Raw genomic sequence first — 20,633 nt, 5'->3', positions numbered from 1 at the left:
TGACATGTAAGTGTATTTCGAACATGGTTTAAAACATCTGGAATTGGATTGTTGAATCGGCCGTGACTAATCCCGATTTGGACCGATCTGACTTGGCCAAGTCAATTTTAAAACACTAGAAATTTTCCTGCTTTTTGGATCTGTGGATTGATTCTAGGGTTCTTGAAGGCCGATTTTGGAACATTCAGATCTGAACCAGTCTAATCCCGTCTCTGATTCTACGTTTTAAAACCTTGATTTAGAACTTTACGCTTTATTTTCATTGTCTCTTGTCTTATTCTGTAAAGTTATTTAAGTAAGGGGGTATAAAAAGATTTTAAAAGAAATTGAAAAGTAACATAGCATTATGTCATTATCAAAAGGTTTCATTGTCTTGCATTTGGTGTCAAAATCAAACCGAAATCGAATTGAACCGTTTAAATTGAAACCGTGAAATCGTTTAATAAACGATTCTGTTATGGTTTCAAAATTGGGGCCGTTTAATTAAATGGTTTGAACCGAACCAAACCGTTTAACACTCTTAAATGTAGATAAATATGCCAAAATCAAACATAAATGTTTATAGTTATGGTTTCACAATTGAGACTGTTTAATTAAATGATTTGAATCGAATCGAACCGTTTAACACCCTTACTTCGAGTATATATGTGAAAAGATAATATTTACCCTAATTGAAAAAAATTGTATGTAATTTTAAAATGATAGAAAAGTAAAATTACAAGTTATTAATGCCAGAAAAGTAAAATTAAAAAATTATATAGGGAAAGGGATCGCTGTCTAGGCCCCTAGAGCCTGCATGGGCATTGGTCAATGCGAGTGGGCACAAGCATCGCCTTGGGCAGGATTTTGGCCTTTCCATGGGGGCAGTGCGGTAATTTTGCACAATTCTATGCTTAGGTGCAGAAGCGACGTGACCAAGTAAAGTTCTTTTCCTCATATACATATATGAGAGAAAGAACGTTATCTTGGCGCATGCGGTATGCTGTCCTTGTGCCCAGACACAGGAGTGTGCAAAATGACTATTGCACCCCCATGGAAAGGTAGAAATTCATGGGGTGTGGTGGTCATTTTGCACACCCTTGTGTCTGGGCACAGGGGCAGCACACCGCACGCGCCCAAGTAGTGTTTTCTTTCCCTACATATATATATATATAGAGAGAGAAAAGTTCTCTGTGGGGGTAGTGTACCGCCCACGCCCAAACACAGAGGGGGCAAAATGACCACTCCGTTGATGCCAATGCGTGCGCTCTCATTGGCTAGGGGTCATGCTCCCCCACAGTGAACATCAACATGGAGAGCATTCTCTGTGGGGGAGTGTGACCCTTGCACGCACACGAGGGCCAATGAGAGCATGCGCGAAAGCATCTTGAGGGGTGGGATTTCCGCCTTTCCTAGGGGGCGGGCCTATCATTTCGCCCCCCCAATGTTTCCGGGCATAGGCTTCCCCACAGACTCTCAAATAAAATGATAATACAAGTCAATTTAATTTATACATTTTAAATTGAGTTTGGTAGACACATATCCAACAGTAATTAAAATCCTCTCATATTCTACCAATAAAATAAAATAAAATAAAATCTTCCCATGCATATCTAAAGCTACTAATCAAATAGCTCTCTCAAATGACCAGGTTCAACAACTAGCATCAACTACAATACTTCATGCGTGCAGGTTGGACGAAACTGATTTTAACCAAAGTGCATTTGTCTTTCTTTGTTTCTGTCCATAGGCCAACCCTGCTAGTCATCCTAAACAACCTCTATGTACTCCACCCACACTTAATCATACAATCCTAAGTGCCTTTGACGGCCAACTCTGGGTTAGACAATGATCATTGAGTTGCAACTCTCTAGATCTTTGTTTTTTTTTTGGTGCAATGCCATGGTATTGATCAAAACCACATTATATCAGAATATACTTCAGATCAGTAAATTGTGGAGCTGTTTTCACTTTTCCCCATTTCCCACATCATCAAATAACTTCCCTCAGCACTGCAGAGCTACATGACCAGGACACATCTATTTCACTTTCAGGACATACCCTTGTGTGTCACGAAAGCACACAACTATCATTCATGGAGACATGTTCGCATGTTGAGTTTTCATGATTGTCATGTTGAACACTGATATCCTTGTTATATAGCTGCAGAAACATAAATGTCTGGTTCTAGGTTTCTTTGGAACCAAAAAAATTAAAAAGGAAAAAGTGCTAAGCAAGAGTTCTATCCCTTAAAACTTTACATCATAACTAGGAGCACATCACATGAGGCAACAGCTGGATTTTAAGTTCTGTTAAAGATAAGGAAGCTTCATCTTAGCCATCACAAGTAACATGCATGGAGAACAATTTTCAAAGAGATTTCCCTCTTTCAAATCCATTTCTATAGAAGTGGCCATGCATGAACTTAAATTCTGTCACAATCTCTTGCCTGGTGCAACCATCAAATAGGGATGAATACTTGATATTGTGATACAGTTAATAGGGATCACTCTGCTTTGGAGAAATTCAAGGCTCCAATGGCTCTGAATAAGCATCCTGCTATGCAAAGTATCATGAATTAAGTAGAAAATGTATTCAATTTACCATGACTTTTGGCTGAATACTTGATTCGTAGTGTTGAGGTTTTTGGTTAGTTTTATATAAATTGAAGATTTGAAGATCTCAAGTTTATATTTACCCAGTAATCAGACTAGGACTGAGGTGAGAAGTCCAAAGGAGTGATTACCAGTTTTTTCTAAATGGTTTCGGTTTTATATGAAAGAAAATCACATCCTAAAGACCATTTCTTTTCTGCTTCCTATTCTCTAATTCTGAGCATATTCTGTTAATATTTAGCTTTAAATAATGCAGCTAGTACTCAAGCGATGAAGTGGATGGCCGCTAACACAAATTAACTGTGCAGTCAGCAACCTATAAATCTATAACAAAACTAGATTCTCAGCAATCCAAGTAATAATGTTAGGTTGGAAGTTAAACCAGGAAGTTGGATTGTACCATTTGTCTGCTAATGTCCCTGCCGCAGTAGAGTTGAAGAAATTAATGTACAGAGTCAGGGTGCATGGATTCCTCGTTCCAACCAGAATCACGAGCATCAATGAGAACTAGCTAAGCTTACGCCAAGCTGCAGGCTATTTTTAGAAAGTGCTACAAAAGAAGGGCCTTATAAAATTTTGTTTTTGTTACAATCCTCACCAGATAATCTTGCTAATTAAAAAAATTTCTGATTCACATATACTGTTATCTATTCAAGCAGGGTGATTATTACAAAATTTGCTACACAATAAATTGTCCCAAAACCTTGTAGAATTGAAACCCATCATAAAAAAATGAATCCTCCACAACCCCCAAACGTAATGCCTTCATTCCTCCTGATGTATATAAATTTTTTCATTTTTTGTTTCTCTTTAGAAACAAAAAGAAAAGAAAATGCTTCTAATAAAGCTAGACTTTCATTTTGACTCTACAAGAATCTGACAATTGATTGGGAGTATGAGCATAGTAAAGGTTGATTGTACAGAAGATTAGGTCAAATTGATCCAGAAGAGAAGCCAACTCAACTTTTAACTTGTGACACAATCTTGGAGAAATGGTTGTGTATGATTTACATACCGTTTCCATAGAGACTTGTACCTGCCACTAGCCGACTTTAGCCATGGCTTCATGTTCCCATTGAAGTGAATAACAGCTGCACTCTCAATTAGACGATTGTCAATGTTCAAGTCATAACCCAATCCTAACACATGCCATCTCCGATCAAGTGGCTCAGTCAGTCCATAAAATGTCAAAAGGCCTGGGGGAAGGGTTCCCAGCTTCCAGAGAGACCGGTCAGCATTCTGTTCTTGCCAGTAGTGATATGTGACAGTCACATTTGCTTTCTTCCACGAAATCAGATCAAAAACATTCATACCAAATGCCCATCCACAGGCCTGCGGGTCAAACTTTGAGCTGATGATTGGATTGGAGAAATTGAGGTATTTGTAAAAACGATGAAATGCCTCAAGGCAAGTCTCCACTGCTCCATTCACATTCCCATGTAAATCCAATGAGAAAAGTGGGGTCAGATCCTTCTGGACAACAACATCGTCATCCAGAAAAACCACCTTCTCCAGTGAAGGATATATTTCTGGGATGTAAAAACGGAGGTGATTCAACAAAGATATATACTTAGGATTCCAGAACTTCACTTCACCTTTTGAATCTTGAGGATCATTGAAGTAGTAAGCCCTTGCCTCTGCATCCTGGAGCTGCCTCAGAACTGGAGAGTAAGAGGCATTCAACCAAGAGAGCTCTTCAATGTTTTGTACTTCAATGGTACAGCCTTTGAAGTCGTTACCAAGGAACCATGCCTGCATTGCTCCATAGCTCATCTTATCTGTGACAATGTGGAAAACAAGCTGCTTAGGATGGTCGGCATTGGAGACAGTGGAGTTAACCACCACGGAGGTAGCCAGAACATTATCAGAGAATATGCAGAAGTGGTAAAGGTTGTTATCCACGAGCCGAGGGGAGTTAATCTTCTCTTCTGCAAGGTCCCGTAGTGCAGAATTTTCAAGCCAATCAGTTGTAAGTTTGACATGCAGACAGTGGATGCTCTTCGGTAGAGACTCTGCAGCGAATTGCCCAAAAACTGTGCTCTGCACTGTAGCAGCATTTGCACGATCTTCAAGGGCTTGGATGTGGGACTTCATTGTCATGATTGTGGTAGCAATGTCATAATGCGCATCTTGTGCCTTGTAGATTAGTGAAGATAGGGCTCTAACTATTGGTTCTGCTTCTTCCAATGTGATGGGTTTCCCTCTCATGGCAGCTTGTGAGAGAAGGAGCTGGCAATGCCTGATTTTCGAGCTGAGCTGCCAAGCAAGGTGAAGGTTATTGTGTTCTTTCGCAATAATGACATAAGCCTTGGCTAGTATCATTTGTTCACCTAATTGCCTTGCAAATGACTTAACACTTAATATTTCTTCAGTAAAATTTAAGCTCTCATGTCGATCAAGTTCGAACTCTTCATTCTTCTCCTGAGAAAGGGAAGGGACAAAGCCAAGTGTTAATGATAGTACAAAATAGATTGCTTTTAGAAACTAGATAAGAAAATAGGCGTACCCAGTGGCCAGTGCACGAGGCTCCCGCCACTGCGGGGTCTGGGGAGGGAAGATACTAGGATGAATTCATATTTCAATCAATTTATTCCACATGAACAATAAATTATTTACAAAGTAAAATACTTGAAAATGTTCAGGATCTTAAACATGGTTCACATGCCTTGGTAACACATCCTTCTTGGTATATAAAATTTTTCAGGGCATACATTTGTCACATAGACAGGCATGTATTACAGTGCAAGAGAGAAAGAATTCAATGTCAATTGTAGGCTTGATATGTCAAGACAAAAGGTACAGTATAAGTAACCTCTTCCTCCCCCCTCCCCCTCCCCCTCCCCCTCCCCCCAAAAAAAAAAGAGCTCCAATAAGAAAAGAACATACAAAACCATAGAACTTTCAGAACAAAACAGATAATAGGAAGAGTATAGCATGTATCACTTCAATTTTTGTTATTCTCACAACTCCTTCAAACAATGCCAACAAAAAAAAATAGAAAACAAATGTTACTCAGCAGAGAAACAAAATTAACAGCTCCACATTTCCTTTTAAAAACAAACTGTTATCTTAGTGTGGCACTGAGACGTTCTGTCTACATAAGGTACTTCTTGAAAGGGGGCATAAAGCTTTATTGCTAGAATCTAGACCCTAAAAAAGGAAGTTGAGTATATTTCCAGGACAATCGATAAATATATGTATAATCATCTTTGCTGCCCGTGATCTAACCTGATATTTTTCGGATTCTGCATATGCCACAAATAGTTCTGATCTGAGTTGGTTTGGTTGCTGATTCTTATATTGATCTGCTTTTATTCTGTTGTGGATTCCATATTTCTACAATGGGTGCTTCTAAACCCTGGGTGGATGCTATTAATGTTCAAATCACAGGTATAAAACTGAGTGGTGCCTCTAATTACTTACTATGGACACAAACTGTGAAAATTTACATTAATGCACAAAGGGAAACTGAAGTATTTAACTTCAACATCTCCACCGAAAGATTCCAAAGACTGATGATTGGAAGCGTGAAAATGATACATTACTAGTTTGGTTATTGGAACAGTGTGGAATCCTCTATTGCTGTGAATGTTATGTTTCATACTATAGTAAAAGGAGTTTGTGTTGATGTATACATTTACTCTGCCTTTCCCTAACAGTTCGAGCTTTTAGGTGAAACGGTAGCGAACATGGTATCAGAGTAGGGAGGTCAAGTGTTCGACTCTTGGGAAGTGCATTGGAAGAGTTTTCCCAACATTTCTTCTCCTCAATACCGTGCGAAGGAAATGCCGCGTGAGTTCCACGTGCAAGGACCATAAGATCTTGGCCTGCACGTGCGGGGGAGTGTTGATGTATACATTTACGCTGTCCTTTCCTAACGGTTCGAGCTTTTAGGTGAAATGGTAGCGAACAGTTTGTGTAAACAGCAGTGAAATATAATGCTTGAGTGATCTTAACCGATCCCCTAGGCCCTCTATTTATAGAGAATTGAAATACAATTAAACAAAACACAAATAGGAATGTTACCTCAGTCCTAATCCTATTAGGAATTCCTAATACAACTAGGAATGGCAGAATAGGCCTCGGCTGAAGGAAAAACAATAAAATAAAATAAAAGAGAATCTAATCTGACTAGTACTACTCCTAACATGACTAGGACTAATCCTACTCAGTTAGGACTAGTAGGACTAATCCTAATCAAACTAGGACTGCTTACCCCAATCGGGTAAGCAACCTATTTCAACACTCCCCCTCAAGTTGGAGCAAAGATGTCGATCATGCCCAACTTGACTAGATTGGAATGAAACAATTTTCCAGACAATCCCTTGGTGAAGATATCAGCAAGTTGATCCGTAGATGTCACAAAGGGAATACAAATCAGCCCATCTTTTAACTTCTCTTTGATGAAATGCCTATCCACCTCAACATGCTTGGTATGATCATGCTGTACAGGATTGTGTGCTATGCTGATTACAGTCTTGTTGTCGTAGTACAACATCATAGGAAGACGAATAGAAACACCAAGATCTTGTAGCAAACCTTTAAGCCAAAGTAACTCACAAATACCTTGTGCCATAGCTCGAAACTCAGCTTCGGCACTAGAACAAGCAACTACATTTTGCTTCTTGCTACGCCATGGGACAAGAGAGATTTCCACCTACAAAAGAGCAATACCCAGAAATAGACTTGCGATTTGCAGAACCAGCCCAATCAGCATCAGTGTATGCTTCTATCCGTAGATAACCATTCATAGACAGAAGAATTCCTTTTCCAGGAGCTGACTTCAAATAGTGCAAGATCCGAAGAACAGCCTCCATATGGGAAGAGTAGGGATCATGCATAAACTGGCTCACAGTACTCACGGCGACAGCAATGTCAGGACGAGTGTGTGAGAGATAAATCAGCTTCCCTACGAGTCTTTGGTACTAGCTTTTGTCAACAGACTCACCCTCTTTTTCCAGTCGAACAGTAGGGTCCATAGGAGTATCTGAAGGATGGCAGCCTAACAACCCAGTTTCAACCAATAAGTCTAGGACATACTTCCTCTGGGAGAGAAAAATGCCTTTAGAAGATCTGGCCACTTCAATCTTAAGAAAGTATCGTAGCTTTCCTAGATCTTTAATCTCAAATTCTTGTCCAAGGAAGGTCTTCAACTGTCTGATCTCATCACCATCATTGCCGGTAACCACTATATCATCAACGTAGACTATAAGAACAGTGAGTTTTTCACCAGCCCTCTTTATAAAGAGTGTGTGATCAGCATTACTCTGCTTATAGCCCACAGAAATCATGGCCTTGTGGAACCGGCCAAACCATGCTCGAGGTGACTACTTCAACCCATAAAGTGCACGCTTCAGCCTACACACTTTTCCTTGGTTTCTGTCACAAGAGAACCCTGGTGGAATGTCCATATATACCTCCTCATCCAGTGTTCCATTTAGGAAGGCATTTTTTACATCTAGTTGCTGCAAATCCCAGCCAAGGTTGACTAAACAAGATAATAACACACAAACAGTATTTAACTTTGCAACAGGTGCAAACGTTTCCTGGTAATCAATGCTGTATGTCTGAGTGAACCCCTTGGCCACGAGTCGTGCCTTATACCTATCCACAGTACCATCCACCTTCTGTTTCACCACAAACACTCATTTACATCCAATGGTTTTCTTCCCAGGTGGAAGAATCACAAGCTCCCATGTGTTATTTTTCTCTAAGGCTTCCATTTCTTCCATCATAGCTGCGTTTCACTTTCCATCTGATAGAGCTTCCTGCCAATTGTTAGGAATACGAACAGAAGAAAGAAAGGAAACAAAAGCACGAAAGGATGGGGAAAGGGAGTCATAAGAAACAACATGAGATATGGGATGCTGAGTGCAAGTCCTGATCCCTTTGCGAAGAGCTATAGGTAACTCAGGAGAAGGAACATTACCAGGTGGAGAGGCAGGTTCTGGGTCTAGTTTCGGCAATTGGATGGGTACTAGAGCAATAGTAGATTGAACCTGCTTATTTTTCCTTGCATAGGTCTTCATGTTACTAGCATCACTCCTCCTCTGAAATTCACTAATAGTCCTCTGGATAGGAGTCTAGACAGGGGTAGATTGCTCCCCCTGAATAGAAATAGTCTCCCCCTGACTCAGGGGACGTATTAGGGGCAGGCCGAACAGGTTCAGACTCATGGTAAACAGCCTGAAGTGGAGGTGGAGAGTCAAGAGTCAGCACATCTTCACTAACACTCTCCCCCTAAAGAGGTGGGGACATATAATATGGGACGCTTTCATGAAAAACAACATCCATGCTGACAAAAGTCCTGCGGGATGAAGGGTAATAACATTTGTACCCCTTCTGAGTAGCAGAGTAACCCAAGAAAATACAACGGAGACTACATGGGTCAAGTTTACTAGGGGACCTTGTATCCCTGGCATAACAAACGTAGCCAAACACCTTAGGTGGAACTATAAAGGAAGAAGAGCCATGTAATAGCTCAATAGGGGCTTTGGAAAGAAGAACACGACTGGGCAGCCTATTAATTAAATAGGCTGCAGTAAGGACAGCATCCCCCCAATAAAGAGAAGGGACAGTGCGAGCAAACATAAGAGCTCTAGCTACCTCCAAGAGGTGGCGGTTTTTCCTCTCAGCCACACCATTTTGGGCTGGAGTGTCGACACAGCTGGTCTGATGGAGAATTCCATGGGCAGCAAGGTATTTTTGGAACTGTCCTTCCATATACTCTTTCCCATTGTCACTCCTCAAAGTTTGAAGAGTGGCATTAAACTGGGTTTTAACCAACTGATGAAAGTGCTGAAAATATGGAAAAACTTCATTTTTTGTGTGCATAAGATATACCCAAGTGAACCTAGAATAGCAGTCAATAAAAGTGACATACCACCGATGTCTAGACAAGGAAGCTTTCCTACTAGGACCCCACACATCAGTATGAACAACATGAAATAAGGAAGAAGATCTATTATTAGAAATAGGATAAGTGGAACGTGTCTGTTTAGCCAAGACACAAGGCTCACAAAAAAAGTCTTCCTTATTACAATCTTTAACTAATGCTGGAAATAAATTGGATAAAGTACCTAATGGGGGATGGCCTAGCCTAGAGTGCCATTTATGAAATTCAGAAGAGAAAGATGCTGATGGTAAAGCCTGTGTAGGTGTAGGATCGCCATCAAGCAGGTACAATCTGCCATGCACTTTACCCGATCCAATCGTCTTCCTCGAGTCCAGTTCCTGAAAAATACAGTGAGTGAGAAAAAAGCCACTTTACAATTCAGGGATTTAGTGATACTGCTAATGGAAAGAAGGTTAGTTGTAAATTTGGGAATATGCAACACAGATGACAAGGTAAGAGAAGGAGAACAACCAATGGAACCTTTCCCTGATATGGAGGAGAGGGACCCATCAGCAATTTTGACTTTATCCTTACCAGAAGCAGGAGAATATATATTAAAAAGGCTGGAAGAACCTATCATGTGATCAGTAGCACCGGAGTCTATGATCCATGGAGTGGAAACTACTGATGCACAATGACCAGCAAAGGAAATACCTGTACGGGCAAAGAAAGAACCTGAATTGGCAGCAGATGTAGTAGAGGCAGCGGATGTGTTCAACATACGATGTAGAGCCTGGAGTTCTTCCTGGGAGAAACCGATGTCAGCAGTGGGAGTTGGAGCTACACTTTCAGTGTGATTGGCTTTGTTTTCAGACTTAGCACGACCATGTTTGGCCTCAAAATCAGCTGGCTTCCCATGTAATTTCCAACATTGAGCCTTAGTGTGATATGGTTTGTGACAATGCTCACACTTCACAGGCTCTTTGGTGGTAGTAGCAGCAATATTGTCAGAAGAAGTGGAACCAGCAGTCTGTAAGGCTGATCTCTCAACTTTGGGAGTAAGCATCATGGCAACCCTTTGTGTCTCTTCACTGTGAACATAAGAAAAGGTCTCCTCTAAAGTGGGGAAAGGAACCCGACCAAGGACTTACATCCGAATAGGGTCATAATCATCAATGAGTCCAGCTAGGAAATCATAGACCCGAAACTGATCAACATAAGAATAATAGGCAGTAATATCAGTAGTAGTAGTAGTAGTAGGTTGAAACCTAGCATAATGATCCAATTGCTGCCATAAACACTTGAGGGCAGCATAGTATTTAGTAACAGACATCTCCTTCTGAGTAGTGGTTTGGAGTGTCTTCCTGATTTCATAAACCTGAGCACCACTTCCTGATCGACCATAAGTTCCCTTGACAGTAGTCCATATCTCCTCCTTGACTGGATAGATCAGTGGTCATAGAATTTAAAATAAATGACATCACCATAGCATCGTTCGCAGCCCATTTAGTACGGGCAACACCTTCTTCAGCTGGTTATTTGGTGGTGCCAGTAAGATGGCCAGTGAATCTCCTACCAGCCACAGTCAAGGATAGTGATCTGGCCCAGATTAAATAATTCGTACCATCAAGCTTGATGGTAGCAGCATAGGGAAGGAAGTCATTCCTAGTCTAACCATCCCCTCCAGAAATAGTAGTAGTTGTGTCTAAATCACCCATAGTTCAGGAAAAAATCGATCCACAAATTTGAAAAAAAGGTCTTAAAAAATTGAATCAAATCTGAAATATGGGTTTTGAAGTTGCAGCAATTTCGGCCGTCAAAATAGGCTAAAAAACTGATCGAGTGCTCCTCTAGTAGTGGGGAAGAAGTCCTCCAAAAATTAGCTCCTTCGGATGAGCTAATAAGAAACCCTAAATTTATCAAAATTTAGGGTAAAAAACAAAAATACAGAAGTATCGCAGGTTTGGAATCTGAATTTAATCCACGACTGTAGTCTTCTATAAAGGAATGGTGTGGACCAATAATGGCAAGAACTAGTCTCCAAAGAACCAGAAGTCAAACTGTAGTCTAAGAAGTAGCTTGATCTCTAAAGATGGAGGGAATCTGCCGGCAGAATTAGGTCACACCAGTGTCTTCAATCTTCAGTGAGGTGTCATTGAGGGCAGCAGCTATATCTTCATTGGATTCACCTCAAAGTTGCTGCCCTAAGTGAGATATAGAGTCCGAGAGTGGTGGAGAAGAAGAGAGCTAGTAACCGAGGCGGTCAGAGAAGGAGAGAACCAGTAGCTTCGAGAGTTGGAGAAGAAAGAACCAGAAATTCGAGAGGGCTGCTTCTTCAGATCAGAAGTGGCTCTGATACCATGTAAACAGCAGTGAAATATAATGCTTGAGTGATCTTAACCGATCCCCAAGGCCCTCTATTTATACAGAATTGAAATACAATTAAACAAAATACAACTAGGAATGTTACCTCAGTCCTAATCCTATTAGGAATTCCTAATACAACTAGGAATGCCAGAATAGGACTCGGCTGAGGGAAAAACAATAAAATAAAATAAAATAAAATAAGAGAATCTAATCTGACTAGTACTACTCCTAACATGACTAGGACTAATCCTAATCAGCTAGGACTAGTAGGACTAATCCTAATCAAACTAGGACCGCTTACCCCAATCAGGTAAGCAGCCTATTTCAACAGTTTGGGATGTAAAAGAAAGTTTTTCTCGAGATAAAAATGTCACAAGTATATAATTTAATTTTAAGCAAAGTGACAAGTCTGTGGATGATTACTACAGTGCACTCAAAGGAAACAACCTATCACCACTAATATGGAACTTTTAAAAACTCAACGTGCAGAATCTCAAGTGGCTAAGTTTTTATCTAGTTTAAGTTCTGCCTTGCAGGCTATCAAAAGTCAGATTCTAACTGGAGAAAGGTGCCTTCTATGAATGAGGTACTTTTCTGTATTTTGTGTCTTCCTCCCTCAATACATCTGAATCACACCATTCTTCCAAGGAAAGTACTGCCTTGGTGGATGGAAGTGGCGGTCGAGGCCATGGTTCTAGCTTTCCTGGAAAAGGGGAGGTCGAAGAAGTGGTACCAGTGGTCTTGGGAGGACGGCAATCCAATCAGGGTTTCTGTCAGTGTACCTATTGTGGTAAAAATAATCATACAATTGACAAGACTGGGAAAAATAGGGTAAGCCTAAATGAGAAAGAAAATGGGCCAATACGTCAATTGTTGATGGGAATTCTGAAATCATGTTGTCTAATGATATACTAATCCTGCTTTGGCATCTGGTTCAAGTCAACCAAATACAGTGTCTCACAATGATTATCACAAACTGTTAAATAGAGTACAACAACGTGAGACTCAATCTTCCACATCCTCATCCACTGCTAATTTAGCCCTGCACAAGTAAAGTTGCACTGTTAGCCTTTTCATCATTTGCGGCTTGGACTTGTTAAGTTGTCTCCTCATGTCATTAAGTGTGTTTTTCTTTGATATTCTCGTACTCAAAAGGTTATCGGTGCTATTATTCTGTTTCTTGACAAAAATTTATTAGCATTGATGTTACTTTCTTTGAGAATACTTCATAATTTTCTGCCAAGAATCATGTCCTAGGAAATGAATATTTTGATCCTTCTTCTACTAATATCTCCTCCCATTCCTGTATTAAATTCCCTTGCAGATACTCCATTTCAGTCTAGTTCCAAACCTTTTCAAGTGTATAAGCGTTGTCCTAAAGCACCTTGTGAAGCTGCATCCTTATCACTCTCTCCACCGTCAAAATCCTTTTCTGGAGCTCCATCATCTTCTCCATCCAACATTGACTTGCCTGTTTCTCTCCAAAAGATACCCGTTTGTGCACTAAAAACTCTTTTGTTACTTATCCCGTTGCTCAGCTTGTCTTTATTTTTTGCCTTCGTACGTCCTTTCATGCTTTTGCTTTGTCTATATCTGAGCACTCTATTCTCAAAATTTATCACGAGGATCTTTCCAATTTTTATGGAAAATGGCTATGGATGGGGAGATGGATGCTCATCTTAGTGGTCAAACATGGGACTTGGTTGATTTGCCTCAATGTAAGGAACTTGTGGAGTGTCGTTGGGTTTACACCATTAAGTATAATTCTAATGGCATTATTGAGTGCCTTAAAGCTTGTTTAGTTGACAAAGGCTACACTCAAACATATGGTATTATTTTGAGACATTGTCTCCTGTTGCAAAAGCTGAGTTGATGTGTCGCATACTGCAACTGAGTTGATGTGGCTGAAATCCCTTGTCAAGGAGCTTGGCTTTAATCAACAATCTATTAATATGATCTGTGACAATCAAGCTGCTATTTATATTTCTAGTAATCCTGTTTTTCATGAGCGAACCAAGCATATAGAGGTTGATTGTCATTTTGTTTGAGATGCCGTGATGCGGAAGCTGATTTCTACTCCTTTTGTTAGTTCTACTAATCAAATTGGTGATATGTTTACTAAAGCTTTGTTTTGGAATACTTTTCTTCAAGAATGCTTCAAGCTGGGCATGGCTGATATTTATGCCCAGGTTGTGGGGAAGTATTAAGAAGTAAAACACTGGGGGTGTCTTGTTATGTTATTTCATATTCCAGTAGTGGTCCTTCATGTAATCAAACAAACTTTGATTATTATTATTTATACAATACATCAGCCAGTTAGGTTAACTTTTCTTCCTATCGGACTGCTCTCTTCTTCTCTTCTCTTCTTGTTCTTTCTCTTTTAAGTTACTCGAACACTGGTTATCTATGCTCTGATTCTGTTAGAGCAATAACAGCAATATGGCTCCTAAAAATACGAAAAGGAAACATGGCATAATGAAGTAAGTTGTTCCAGAGTATACCATACAAAAATCATTGCCATATTAGCATGATAATGAAGGCACACCATTAGACCAGTCAGCATCTTTCCCATCCTTCTTTTAATTTTTCTTTTGCTTTTTTTGTTCTCTTAGGTCGTTTTCTATTGACAATTGGAAAATAGCCACCTCTCCTGACAATTTTCAGATCTCTACCAATGTTAAGTTGATTTGTGGAAGTTTTTTCAAAGGTCTGCTCATCAGTCATCATTCATCAACTCAACTCAATTCAACTAAGCTTTTTCCTAACTAAATGGAATCAGCTACATGCTCCTGTTTTGCCATTCAACTCTGTTAAAAGCGTTGTCTGTCGTTAACCCAAAGACATTCATATCTTTTTTCACCAGTTTGTCTCAAGTCATTTCTCTAAGCCTTGGCGTTTTAACTCCACTAATCAGCATCATATCAATCCTAATGACCACTGCACTCGACATCTGTTGCAAATGCCAAATTCCCATACTACTACCACAACAACTCTCCTTCAACGTATCTCCTATTGGAGCTGCGCTTAAATCACCATGAATTTGTCCACTCATCCTCATTTCAGCTACACTTACTTTGTTTATGTGTTATTTTCAGTTACCCAACATTCAGCTCCATACCATATTACTGTTCATCACTTCACAAATCCTTGAAATTATCTTTATTCTTGCAACTCAATACACACCTGGGAAGCTCCTTTGACAAGGAAGAGTTTGATGCATTTGCTTTAGTATGGTTGGACCGGAACGACCCACTTTGGAGACCCAAGTCGAAACGCAACCGGCCCAACCTGGTTTTTGGTAAAAAAAGGTCTAGTAGTTTACATAGGAGCAATCTTTTATTTTTTTATGGTGATTAGATTATGTAGGAGTTATTTGGTAGTTTTCCTTATGTGAGTTATTTCCTAGCTTAGAAGGTTTCTTTAATTGAATAGATCTCTTTTTAATATTCTACAATGTAATACGATAGAGAGGCAGTTGAATAGAATGGAATGAAATTGGGTATTATTTGAGCAAAAGCCTGCGTGGCCTGAGCGCAATCTGTTGGCTGCTGATTCTCTCTTTCCCTTTTCTTTCAGGTATGATATACCCTTCCCCTTCCTTCTTGTTCATTATTCTTTCCTTCCCTCTCCCATTATTCCTCTCCTTTTATTTTCTCTTCCTGTTGCTGCAACTAGTGATAGTTACAGCCACATAAAGTGGGTTCGACCTCCCTCACCTCTCCTGTTCTCCCTCATTCTGGGGCTTGAATCGCTACCCTAGGGTGAGTTAATCACCAAAGAATCAACTCCAAAAGTTTCTCCTATCTTAAGAACCAGGCCTACAACCAGACCTGAACTTGTTCTTACCACCAGGCTTTATTTCGGAGATTTGTTACCAGGTTTTGGGAGGTAGAATTGGGTGCTTGTTGGGTTGGTTTAACAGGTCAGCGGATTAGGAATACTCCCCTGAAATTTCAGCTTGAATCAATCTTGTGTGAGAGAGAACTACCATTCAAACCCAGCCCTCCCTGCCGTTGGTTTTCTGTTCTCAATTGTGGGTTGAAGATGACACTGTGCATCATAATTACAGAACAGGGCCTTACTTTCTAAGATGGATCTATTTTATCCCCTCCTTCAAGTTAACTTTCAGAAATACCTTTTGCCTAACATTTGCATCCAGCTTAGTCCTAATTCTGTTTCATCTTCCAAAAGAAACTCCCACTGTTCACATTATTCACAGATTTTCCATTGCTGCTTAAAATTGGGTTTTGAACTTCAATTGAATTACAAATTTGCTACTGCCTCTTGTAGTTGACTTATTTTGACTTGGGTGGGCCAATGGCAGACCCAAACAGGGTTTCCGAACCCCGAGATCGCATCAATTTGGAATCATAGCTAAATTTTCTCCTCCGTACCCTAAATTATGGTGGCCAATAGTGAAACTATTCAACAGCTCAATTCCCAAGAAGAAACCCGAGCTGATATCAACCATCTCATAGACCGGGTTGATAAACTCGCCACTAGTGTTGATGGTATCAACTCCACAATCACTTCCCTTCAGTCCACGATGGCGTCACTATAGGCTTCTATTGACAAATCGACAACTTCAGATAAGGGAAAGAGTCTCATTCAGTCTAGGGATTCTTTCAACTCTGTACCACAGGGGCCGTTTCACGTTGCACCACCACCACCGTTGCCACCACATTGTACACCATCATCACCCCCTCAGTTTACACCACCGCCACATTATACATCACCATCACCCATTCATTTATGGAGCTGACTGAGGAGCGAGGATGGACGTCCTCGATTTTTACGGGGATAAAAACCCGGAAAAATATCTTGATTGGGTCCATAGTTTGGAAATATTTTTAAGATGGTGATATAGGTTGACTGAGACCAGAAAGATTCTATTTGCAAAGGCTAAACTAAAGGCCAATACTCGGAATTGGTGGATCAAACACCTACAACAAAATCATACTCGAGACATTGAGATAATCACTATTTGGGCTGAGATGAGCAAAGCCATGAACCAGAAATTCCTAGCAGCTGACTACAAGCAATGCATAAACCTCAAGTTCACGCAGCTAAGACAGCACTGGGGAATATGCCAATACATGGAAAAGTAGATGATTTAAATATGAAATCTTACATATGTCCAATCCAACCCAATTCTCAGATATCCAGTGGTTAGATTTGCCAGACCAAACTTTCACATGGTACAACTAGGTGTACAGTCAAGATATTCCCTCTTGACTGATCAGTCCAAATAAATTTATTCCTATATTAAAAGTCTAGAACATAGAGTCCATATAAACTATCAAGGCTTCTCAGAGTCTAGTTTTCGTACACAGTTAGTGAAGATACTTACTAATATGTTATTCGTTTGGTGTTTCATCCATATAATAATGGTGTGTTGTCTTCAAGGCCCTCTACTCTACACTTAATGCTCAAATGTTTAGGTCTGATTCCAATGAACCTATTTTCCACTTGTTCTCTACTCCATTTTTTTTTAAATATTTTTGTTCAATTTTTTCTCTACTCACATTAAAAACTTTTAACCATATCCATAACTAGCCAAAACTTCATAAGCTTCCATTCGTACCTTCAACTAATTGCCTTCAGAACACCCCCCCTACAAAATCTATCTATCTAGATCATGGTTCAAGAACTCGGTCGAAACCACACCGGTTTCGCCCGAGACGAAACTTGGTACAAGTCAGGTTTCAACTGGTTTTGACCATATTTTGCACATTTTGGTAGTTTCCAAATACCGAGTTTCAACCAATTTTGACCACTTTTGACAGCACGACATATCGAGTTTTGCCCAGAAAATACCTGGTTTCAGTCGAAACCTGGGAAATCTCAGTTCTTGGCTGGTCGAAATAGGCCTCGGCACCGAGATTTAGAACCTTGATCTATACAAAAAGGGAGTGTCTTCAACAATTTTGGTGTAGCTTCAGATTTTCCTTTTCCTATTTTGGTTTTTATTTTCTACTTATCATTCTTATCTTTGGTGCATGTCCGGATCCTCCTTTTCTTCAGAACAAAGGGAAGGGTAAGGGTCATCTTCAGTGGATCCCTCTTGTTCCTATTTAGTCCCCTTCATGACTCGAGGAATACAAAAATAAAAAAAGGGGATTTCTTGGTTTCCTTGCTTGATTAATGAATTTTCTTACGATTTTTTCTATTCGACACAAAATCGTAATGGGCGTGGCCAAGTGGTAAGGTATCAGGTTTTGGTCCCACTACTTGGAGGTTCAAATCCTTCCGTCCCAAAGCAGACCAATTCAATCAGAATAAGGATTGTTTTCTACCCATTGAATCATGGCTGTTTCCTTTATTCTAATAATAAATATGATTGGGAGATATTTTTTCCCTTTTCTTTTCCTCACCCATCTGCACCTTCTAGTACTTGCAGAAATTCTCAACCTGACCTGCTTAACCCACAAAATAATCCAACCAAAACCCATCTAAATATGCTTGTTTTCCATCTGAACTTGCTAAATTACTTCATTATCCTATTTTTATCTATATTAAAGTGATTTAAATTTGAATTCTCATTTTCTGAATGGGGTCCAATTGCCACCCCTACCTTTTTGCAAATACTCATTACCCATATATCTTTGGTGCCAAAACAAATCACCTATATAACTTCCTACAAGGGCACAAAATGGAGCAGGTCAGATCTTAAGTCACTTCAATTGCATCGATTTAAAGCAGATTTGGATTAATTAAAAAAAAAACAGGTTTTACTTGTTCTACAATTTGCTAAACTAACATATCGTTGACATGGTTCTTGAAATTTAACAATGCCCAAAACAATTTAGGGTCCGTCTTTGCTATTCATACTCTCCTACAGATGAAGAAGGTAGGGAAGCTGGTAAATACACTAAAACCACTTCCATGCATTGTATTAACTGCAGCCTACAGAATAGAAGGTCTTGGTGTCTGCGAAAAAATATAGCCAGAGCCCACTTACCTCCATGGATTTTCAGGTGCCACCGCCTCCATTAGAGATACCATAGAACTACCCGTCACCTTCGGGGTACACCCTCGACAAGTGACTATCATGGTGAACTTCATGGTTGTCAAGTCCGTGGTGTCCTTCAACGGCCTCCTAGGGCGACTATCTCTGATAGCCCTTAGAGGAGTCATATCGCCACTCCACCTGAAGATGAAGTTCCCCACCGAGAATGGGATAGGCGAAGTCCAATACCAATTTTCTTTCAATTTGGAAACCATGAGCAGAACACATTCACATCCTTTTAGTTAACACCACTAACTATTTCAAGTGTAGTGCATCTAAGAGAACCACCTAAAGTTTAAAGAGAAGCTCCATCATCCAAATACAGACCCAGATTAAATACCACCAGTGAAGCCATTTTTCCCTGGACTCCGGGGACAGTGAGATTGATCTAACCGACACAAACAGAGAGAAAGGTTGGTCGTAAAACATAATGATTGTTTCATTTTGCATAAAGGATATCAGGTTAAGAATAGGAGGATCGAAAAGGCACATGGCTCTTATCGAGGTGTAGATTGACATCACATATCACCAAACTTTAAGCGTCAAGTTTAAGGAGTCTACTACAAGTATAAATATATGGCCCAATGAGGGATAATCGATTAAATTAAAAATCCTGGATCCTAAGAGGAAACCAATCATAAGAATTGAAATCTACGATATCAGTCCAAATGAGCTCATCGAATAAAAAGATCACACGGGCTGCATAAGAAAATATTTCAATATTCTGAATATAAAATATGTTGCAACATTAATCTTAAAAATTTTACCAGCTCGACATGTGACAGCATCAAATCAAACACTAAGAAAGGACAGTAGGCATACTTCTGATATCACAAATCAGAGCTTCTTGAGAAACCAATATTAGCTCAAATCAGATTATCCTGAAGACACTTAAGCCAACCCGTTCCAACGAACGAAACCCATCATCGATAAATGCTCAAATTAGTGAAATTGAAAATCTCTCCAATTTCAAAACCCCACTACAGCTGAAAATGAATTGGACAATGCAAATTCACAATAAGGCACTTTCTAGGCTTACCTGTGTCGGCTTTTTGACGGTGGGGTATTCATGGTGATTGTGTTGCACAACAAAAAGAACCAAAGCCGCGACGGAGAACAACCCAAAGAATCCCCAGATCCAGCAAGAAAACTTTCTTCGGACAGGGCGCCGATGCTCGGTCGCCCGTCGCCTCATCGTTTGCAGGTTCCTTCCACGATTCAAACGCAAATCAAGAATTCAGAACGACCCATCTCTCAAATTAAATTTATAAACCACTGAATTGGGTCCCCTCACCATCCGAGCTTCTCTTCTAAAGTTCTATATAAGCTGTCATCACACCTTTTTTTGTAATAAAGCTCAACTAATCTTTACAGAAACTCAGTAATGAAGCTAGAGAATCGGGAATGGAAGGAAACGTTTAATAACCAGAGCATGAAAGACGAGATCATAATTTTCTTGCCAGAAGAGGAGAAAAGGGAGTTCTTGAGGGAGCAATAGAGTGTGAGAAGATCGGAATATTAATTTACAGGTTAGTGAACGCAGTTTGTGTGAAACGTTGAACTCCTATTAGCCTATCAAAGAACGGAAGCGTCACCGGTTAAGAGCTCGCGGCAATTTTGTCAACCATTCTGTTGTACGACACGTGGAGTAACACTGACTGGTTACTAGTTGGAATAAAATTCCTTATATCCCACATCCATATTTTTAAGCCCAAATATGGAATGCTGGATGGGATGTGTAAAAGAGTGTCGACTAGGAAATGAATAAAGGGTGTAGGTATGGTGAGTCTTGCATTTTAGTCCACCCCCATTGAAAGGATCACCTTAT

The 20,633-nt window shown here is 40.0% G+C and overlaps 1 protein-coding gene across 2 annotated transcripts; it reads right to left on the bottom strand.

Annotated features, from left to right (window-relative positions):
- Nucleotides 1-3,407: 3,407 nt before the first annotated feature.
- On the bottom strand, nucleotides 3,408-20,214 carry LOC122664699 (hexosyltransferase GAUT11-like). Of its 2 annotated transcripts, XM_043860646.1 has the most exons (3): nucleotides 19,845-20,214; nucleotides 3,976-5,015; nucleotides 3,408-3,601 (listed from the first exon to the last, which is right to left on the bottom strand). In XM_043860646.1, exons 1-3 carry the CDS (start codon nucleotides 19,998-20,000, stop codon nucleotides 3,442-3,444), a joined length of 1,356 nt encoding a protein of 451 aa, XP_043716581.1. In that variant the 5' UTR covers nucleotides 20,001-20,214; the 3' UTR covers nucleotides 3,408-3,441. The 2 variants fall into 2 exon arrangements, with proteins under 2 accessions (XP_043716581.1, XP_043716580.1); XM_043860645.1 differs by having other exon boundaries at nucleotides 3,408-5,015.
- Nucleotides 20,215-20,633: the final 419 nt, after the last annotated feature.

This window comes from Telopea speciosissima, chromosome 6, assembly GCF_018873765.1.
Source record: "Telopea speciosissima isolate NSW1024214 ecotype Mountain lineage chromosome 6, Tspe_v1, whole genome shotgun sequence".
Taxonomy (NCBI): domain Eukaryota; kingdom Viridiplantae; phylum Streptophyta; class Magnoliopsida; order Proteales; family Proteaceae; genus Telopea; species Telopea speciosissima.
Note: the sequence above shows the minus strand (reverse complement) of the source record. Positions and strands in the feature narration are given on the sequence as shown.